Genomic DNA, 8,623 nt, shown 5'->3' with positions numbered 1-8,623 from the left:
TTTCTTTTTTCTGGCGTGGCAGCAATACGCTTCTGTAGTTTTGCTGTCTCATGCAACCTTAACTTGATGTGTCACTCCATAGACGACTCACGTGACTTTCCAATAATTGGATTTATTATAACTGATGTAGTGGTGAAACATGATGCATAGCGCACCCTCTTCACTAAACTGATTTTAATTGAGGTGCTCATACTTATTAAGTATGGCTTAAAATGGCTAAAGACCCCACCCTACTCTTCATTGACTGTAGCCTACAGGTTTACTTAGCAGAGTTCAAAGCAATTAACACAAACATATTGATAAACCAGAATAGTTAACAAATAGTCATAGATTTCCATTTATTTGCAATGAATTCAAAATGTAATTTATTTGCCATGGATTTCCTATTAGATCACAGTTAATCATCATTATGATGCTGTGAGTCCAGATTTATTGTGTAAATCACCTGTCAATCTGCCTCACTCAAGTCTGAAAGTAAAAAGACCCAGAAAATATTACGATTTTATTGCTGTCGACGACTATACAAGTTTAATAAACTGAACAGAGTTCAAAGAAATTAACACAAGCTCACAGATATTGTAAAGCAAAGCATTTATTGACCGTAATTTACCGTTTATCGTTGTTTTGAATAGCCCGCTAGGTACTTCCGGGAGGGCTACATGGACCACGTGATCGGCCAGCGTTTTGAACTTCCGTTGTCGCCACTCTCTCTAAAAAGGCACCCTAGTACCACTCGTCTCCTTCGTTGGTTAGAGAAGTTAGGAGCCAATCAGATGCAGATTAGGGTGGGTCTTTTCAGAATGCGGGTGGGAAAAATAACAGACTTCCAGCAGCTACTAGGTTCCTGTGTATCATTCCGGGTAAAGGCGCTGTGCACTAACGGTGGAAAGATGAGCCAAATCGAAGAACTAAAACTCTTTGTCTACGAGCGGCTCCAAACTGCTGCTTCTGAAATATTTGGTGCTATTGAGAAAACAGTAACGGAATACGAGGAGCGTGCTAGTCGCTTGAAGGAAGACAACGACCGCCACCGTTCACTTATAGACATTATCCTCAAAACCAAGCTACCACAGAAACAAGGTTGGTCCATCCTAACGGCGTCTGACAAATGTGCCAGCCAACACTAACGTTAACCGCGTCAGTCACGCTCGAAGAAATGTAGTTTCTCTTTTCCACACCGCCTTAAATCCCAAATGCTAACAAACCTCGTCTCTTGTTGCTCAAACGGTTCAATCATTAAGCTGACCTGACCTGAACGTTATTTTAAACGTGTCCAGCTTTTTCTGACATTGGTGCATATTGTTTAGTGAAATGATAGATTTCTTGACAACACTGAAGACACAAATAAAGTGCTACTGTCTTTTCAATGTGTTATTGTTGAAGTAACGTGAAGAAGATAACTAAAACTAGAGTTAGCTTAATTACAATGGTGATTTACTGAGGTAGTAACTTTAGATATTTAGATACATTCCTTTTACATTACTGTTTAACGTGAGGTTATTCTTTAGCCTATGTGTAGCATACGACACAAACAAATGGACTATAGGTATAATCTTTTGCAATAGTATGTTTTACATGGTTCAAATGCAAATGGCAACTGAACAACTTAGTTATGCATACAGCATAATCAGTAGAATAAAGCACAACAACCAACACGTGATGGGGTATGAGCATAACATGAGTTGTGCAGGGATATTTAGGCTTCCATCTGACTGTTAAATGGCAAATAATCTATCCGTCTCATTTTGCTTTGAAATCTCTTTGATTTAATTTAAAATATATGGTGAAAAAGGAATTGTGAGCTTGATACCTGAGGAGGTTTAGTGAAGCCAAAGCTGCTGTATGGATACATGTTAATGGCAGTGCCATAGCAGTGATGGCCAGGGTCAGTTTGCACCTATAAAATGAATGAATGAATATTTGGGCCTTTTGGCATGCTTAAAATGAGTTGTACCATTCATTTTCATCAACATGAATGTTTTGAATGCCTGTTTTTCTCCACATCTAAAAGGACAATAGTTGTGACAGTATAATACAAGCAGTGTTTATAAGCACTGGCAGCTGCTAGTGTGACACACTGGCATGCCACCCAAAAGTGTGTCACAGATGTGGCAGCTGCCAGCAGCAGTCCATATCAAACTGACATACTGTGAATATGACCATGGCTTCGTGTTATGGTCTGTGTTGACTAGTTTTCAAATGTCAGAAGAACCAACTGGTTCCATTGTTCTTCTTGTTTTCTTCTTTACTCAGAAGGAGGAAAAATGTCACAAGAAAGTTGCAAATGTTTTGAATATAGTTGAACTACTTTTGTTGTTGTTTTGGTTCGTTTTTGTTATTCTTCTCAGGACTTTCATCTTTATGTTGAACTAGCTATGTGTTATGCTCTCTTCTCTACAGCAAGTCCGGCTACCAAAAGTACTCCTGCTGCTGCAGGCCCTGGTGGTGCATCAGATTCAAAAGTAACCTCCTACCAGCCCAATGGTAGGAACTTAGTCTTAATGAATAAATCAGTCAATGAATTCTCCTCTTCTTTGGAATCAGTTCATTAAACTTATTTGTTAAGCTCAACAATATGTTATTAATTTGTGGAGAAAGCATTTTATTATTTAGAATTTAGGTCTTGAAATTGTCTCTTCTCCTACATAGACACCAGTAACCATTATTAGGCATTCCAATGTAATGTGATAATAAGTCAGTCTTCACAGTCGAAAAACACAATATTATTGTTGACTGCATCTTGTTTATCGAGTGAGAACATAATGTTGAAGTCTCATAACTCTAGTAATTGTAATAAATACCATATGTTGTAAAGTCACTAAATTAGATCTTCCTTTTTTCAGACTTGCAGTTTGTCTTCACCTCACGCAGGGACTTTTTCAAGTTTGTTTCTGATGGCAACTGTCCCTACTGCATCAAGGGAATTCAAGCCACAGAGAAACATTTGATGAGAAGGCATTATCTATTTGCTGTTCATTACACTGAGAGTGGCACTGGTAAGTGTTTTTATTAGCATTCATTTAATAACATTTAAAAAAAAACACAATCTGGGATTAAAGTCATGTACCTTCAGGTTCTGTTAACTTTTGTCAATGGAACTAAATAATAATGGGTAGTTGTTTATTGTGTCATTTTAGATATTTCTAGCTATCTTGTAGTCTTGTAGTGCTGTCATTTTAGTCAATTTACCATAAACCACATTTACTTTAGAAAATGTATTATAGCTATTTAGATTGATAAATGCCCTTTTCTTCAAGGTGGACATTCATTCAGTTATGTCATTAATGCCAATGTCTTCTAGGTTGATGTGCTTAAGTTCTGGCTTAAACATTCCTTTTCTTTTTGGTTCAATTTTTTAAAATCAGCAACTGATTTAGTAACTAACAAGAAAAGGTTGATGGACTAATGGCACAGTTCCTAAGTATGATAGATGACCTTAGTCAAGCTACATTGATTTCAAGTATGCAAGCTGATTTTCACAGAATGGAAATGTACTAAAATGTAAAAAATGTTCTTGTAAGCGTCTAGCCATTTAGCTATGTTTTTTCATTTCAGAAAAATTTGTTGTACCGTGTATGTGCAAAGACAGGATCAAGGGCAGAAGTCACTGGCACTGCCCGTACTGCACAAAGATCATATTTCGGAAGTGTAACTTTGAGGTGCACCTATCTAAGCAGCATGGTAAGTACAGTGTCATGGCATCTTTATAAACTCACTGTTAATTTGCCTTTGCTTGTTAATTGATTAATTAATTTTTTGCAAACGCAAAAACACTTTTTAAGTTTGGCTTTGTTTTAGCGCCTACATAAATAATTCTTATTCTTTTTACTGACTACTGTGTGTTTTACTTTACAGGTTATACAATACTGCAACAAGGCCTAGAATCAGGTGAGTTTACCATGGGTCTAATGACATTTCAGTTTTAACATGGTTGGAACTTTAAATATTCATTGCATAGGTTACATTGTCTCTCGTGTTGAACCATACACTTTTATACCCATCTCCTCCTTTTTAAAAAAATGATGTTTATTGTTTAGTGAAGATCTGTAAACAGATGTGCTGTGTTAATTGGCAGTAGGCGTGGTATAGCCACATATTTGCATTAAGTAAGAATGATAAATAGTGTATTACTTTAATAAAACACATTGTGCTGCTCTTTTCCCTTAGAGATGGATCAGCCCTCCGTCCCCTTGAGTACTGAACCCTGGTGTCAGCAAGACGTCAGTAGTCTGAACCGGGAGGACCAACAGGCCTCGCTGCTGCTTACAGTTAAAGAAGAAAAGGAACAAGGAATGCAGAGACAAGGTCTGGGAAAAGAGCACTGTATTCTGCCTATGTAAAAAACTTGTGATACAATCAACTAAATGTCTTTATCCTTTTTATCATCAGTGAGTCATCAGGAGGTGCAGTACACAGATCAACTTCTAAGGAAAGGCAAACAGATTAAAAATGGTAACCATCAAATTGGAGAACATCGGGCGGCAGATCATGACCAAGACTCTGCACTCAGCATCGTCTGTGTGGACAGTTTTATCCAAGATATCAGTGAAATCAACAGCATGGAAAGTGGCAGGAGACATTCTCTTTGTAATTCTTCACCCAAGGTTGTGGAAACTCAGCCCGATGCTGGGGTTACTAAAACACAGGAGTCAGCTGGAGAACCTCCACAAATCACTGAAGGCAGTTCTGTTGCTATGGACAGAAGAAGCAGCAAGACTGAGGAGGGGAACAAGAACAATCAAGGTTTAAAGGAACTTGATTCAAAACAGAAAAGAAAGTGTGTGAAAAGATCTTCATCACCTGTGAGTTTTTATACACAGAAATCAGCAAAGTTATCTGTCAGTCATAACTACAAAGGAGCTTATTGTTGTAAAGCATGTGGAAAGACTTTTCATTACATGTACACACTACGAGCACATGCCCAAACACACATAGCGGATAAAATCCACATTTGTGGAATTTGTGGAAAAAAATTAGAGGGAACAAAGAGTTTAGTCCTACACCTACAGAACCACACAAAGAGAAACAAATGTGGAATATGTGGCAAGCAGTTTTCAAATAATTCCCGTCTAAAGCGGCATAGGAAATTTCACAGACCAAAAAGTCTAAATGTCATGTCATCCGCTTAAAAATCACAGATGGGCAAAATCCTACGGATGTTGGTGAAAGCATCAAAACCTGCTGTGAATATTGGAATCCACTCGGTGGAAGATACCAGTGCAACGGAGAGCTAATGGGACAAATAACCTGTATGTTGTTGTTTATAATTATGTTTCTATAATGGATTTTTTTTTATTGTGATTTGTGATACAATTTATAGACTTAACAATATTTTAAGTCAGATTACTTTTTATATGCGCTTCACTAACACCTTATTTCTATGTAAATACCTTATTAAATCAATTTCAGATTTGAAGTATTTTCTTTTTGTTATAAACTTTGAGATTACCTTGACCACTGTTATATTTGTTTCTTCCTCGTCCAAATAAAAGTGCAATACTTGAGTAAATGCCATAATAGGGAACCAAGCAGTGAATATTTTTCTATACTGTTTCAATTATGTCATTTTACTATACAGCTAAGGCTGTTCACATATTGTGGCCTGGTAATGGTGATAGTGTCTCAAATAATGTTCAGCTTTTGAAGGGATAGCTCTCAAACTTCATGTAATTATCAAATCCACATCTCCAAAATCATTATTTGAATTGGTACTTCCTTGCATCCAGGTTTAAAGAATACTATTTTTATATTTTATTCTAAAATATATCATGAGCCCATGCTTTTGACATCTTGATTAGTGTTGTGTGTAAGTCTATTACAGACTTCAAAGCTAATTCTATCTTTAAGATTAGATCGGATGACCGAAAGAGCCTCTCATAATAACATCCAGACACATCTTGTTGGGCTAAAATTACTTGACCTTTGAAGTTTCTATGAAAAGCATAATCAGTACCATTATAAATGCATAAAATATATCTTGTTACACTGAACTTTCCCATGACAATCAGTGCCACTGAAATATTTTGCCACACAATACAAATGTTCGAATGTATTTTTTCTCAAATGTTTATAAAGTCCTCATAACAGTGATATTTGGGAGAAATACAGATATTAGTTAACAACTAAAATGTGTATTTATCAGTTTTCAACGTTATGTGGACTATGGGAATCACTGCTCAACTACAATAAAGTACCATTATTTGTGAGTATCACAGGTTTAGTGATGAAGACTGGACAGTCAGAGATTAATGCAGTAGAATGGAGCTGTCCCATCAGCCAATCAGCAGTCTTGGTCTTACTGTCGGTAGTAGTAGTGATGATAGTGATATCTAATATGTTGTGTGCAGTATGGTGACTGCTGTGTTATGCTCCCAATTTTCCCGTTTTGTCATTCCTGTCCCATGTTGTGGTGACTTTGTCCATGGCAGGAAGGAAGAGGAGAAGCTGCACCGTTTGACTCCGCTCTGGAGAGTCTGTGCTCAGTCAGTTTCCCCCGGTTAATCATCAGCAACCACCGGGAGAGTAACCGCCTCCATTCACTGTAACACGGGGAACATGGCCGTGTTGAAAATACGAGACCAGGTAATGTTGGCTATTTATCTGTTTAACTAATTCATTTAACAGTTATGGTAAGTCGTCGGTGACTTTGATAAACGCCGGTTTACAGCTCTTAGCTTTAGTGTTTTATGTAGCCATATCATAGACTGTTAACAGTAGTGATAGCTTAACTTAGGCTACTCATAAGAACAAAGTTTATTAACGGCGAGTTAAAACTCTCCGGTAAATGAAAAGTGAGCACCAAAGGTTCAATGGTGAAGTGAAGCTGCTGCTACTACAGGTCTGGTTAGCTGTGGTTGAGCTCTCAGCGTGAACTGACGTGTTAGCTAGCGTTAGCGGTGAACCGTAAACCTGTTAACTACCGCCACCAGTTCAGTGGAAACCGGTTGAATGTAAAACAATATGAGTGGTAACATGGTCGTTTGTTTGTTTTCTTCGGTGTTTTTTTGTACTGTTCCTGTTTGTGATGATGATGGACTGTTGAACACAGCTGGACAGCTACGAGATCAACATGGTGGCTCCCTTCTTCTAAATGTTAGCAGCTTTTTGAGCTCGTCGGACAGGATTTTTCGTTGTAAAGTTAGTTTAAAGTTGGGGAAAATGGTCATTTTTAAAAATTGAATAGCGCTTTTGAGACTCGTTTGACTGCAGGCCGTTTTTCTGGCCAGGGAGTTTGCTTTGTCAGCTGTCTTATTTCAGTTCCCTGCTCGTTTTCTGTGGGGCAGCTGCGGCCAGTCACCTGTTGCAGAATATAAGAGGGCTGTCAGACTAAAATAGCAGGTGGTACTGTTTCCACCCTCTCCAGCTGAGTCCATGAATTAGATCCTATCCACAAACTCTAATCAGCTGTTGTGAGCAGTGCTGAACTAAAGGCAAGTCAGGCCATGGTAGTATCCATCAGACATGCATCAGCACCTGAATCACACAAGTGATTTTGTATGTTTAATGTTAACGATATTCCACAACAAGGAAAGTCAAATTACTATTCAGCTGTAGACCAACTTAGGTTTGTTTAATTTTCCGATGTAGTAGTAGTAGGCAGTTCTGATGTAGTAGTTTTTTCTATAAAAAATAATCACTGAAATTAAAAAGTAAAATGAACCATTTAATGATTCATTCATATATCATTCAAATTCTGACATGTGATATGTTTTTCTTCTTCGTAATTTAATACAATAGTTGTTTTTAATTGATGCACTTCTCTCTTTTTGTTTTACAAGTAATTGTGACTAACAAATTCTTAGTCATCTTGTTACATATTACTTCAGGATTGGCTTAAATAGTAAAAAGTGAATACTAGGATATACTGTAGTGTTTTATAATTCTGAAGTTTGGTATAAAAAAAAGTCAACTTCAATAAAAGTGGGTCAATGACTGTGCAGCTCTGTGGCCTGTCCTGGTCTGTCCTGGTCTGACCAGTCTTCCGGTCAGGCAGCACGCACACAACAAGCGGAAGAGTGTGTGATTATATCTCCCTCTCTATTCTCCATTGTTCTCTGTAGTGCTGGCTGACAAAGAGTGGGACAAAGGGGCAAAAATAGTCACAGTGAGAGGGGCAGGAGTGGAGACGGGAGTGAATGTCATTATTGACAAGGCTTGCATTGTCCTCTAGAGGGCGTCATATATCTTTAGGAGCACACGGAAGACTCCCAGCCAGGTTGTGGTCCTGCCTGAATGGAGAGATGGTGGAGGGCTGAAGAAAAACAGAGGGTCACACAGAGCTTACTCTATTGTAGTTCTGTGCGTTTTAACATGCTCAAGGCTTCTCAGATGATGCATACATCTACGATATGTTGATAATGGGGTGTACCTTTGTGTGTGCGTGCCTGGGGGGGGGGCAGTTTTTTGTATTTTCTCCATTAAGTGACTGCTACAGTTAGGATTCACACTGCCAAGACAATACCTGGTCATCAAATGTGTCCAAAATCAAATGTAAAATGTAAAATAGGTTCAATAGCTATTAGAATGTAGTATATTTAATACATGATTTGGATAGTCCTAAAACAAAAATAATAATAACAATAAGGTGAGGGTGCTGTCATGGTCAGATCAACCACTCTTGAGT

General features: G+C 37.9%; 1 protein-coding gene across 1 annotated transcript; it reads left to right on the top strand.

The window, feature by feature from the left end:
- Positions 1–800: 800 nt before the first annotated feature.
- On the top strand, positions 801–8,170 carry si:ch211-10d23.5 (uncharacterized protein LOC556599 homolog). Its single transcript, XM_053334111.1, has 8 exons — positions 801–1,080; positions 2,401–2,484; positions 2,844–2,996; positions 3,556–3,681; positions 3,856–3,888; positions 4,168–4,305; positions 4,390–4,743; positions 8,061–8,170. The coding sequence occupies exons 1-8, from the start codon at positions 801–803 to the stop codon at positions 8,168–8,170; spliced, it is 1,278 nt and encodes a 425-aa protein (XP_053190086.1).
- The last annotated feature ends 453 nt before the right edge of the window (positions 8,171–8,623 follow it).

This window comes from Scomber japonicus, chromosome 15, assembly GCF_027409825.1.
Source record: "Scomber japonicus isolate fScoJap1 chromosome 15, fScoJap1.pri, whole genome shotgun sequence".
Classification (NCBI taxonomy): Eukaryota; Metazoa; Chordata; class Actinopteri; order Scombriformes; family Scombridae; genus Scomber; species Scomber japonicus.
Note: the sequence above shows the minus strand (reverse complement) of the source record. Positions and strands in the feature narration are given on the sequence as shown.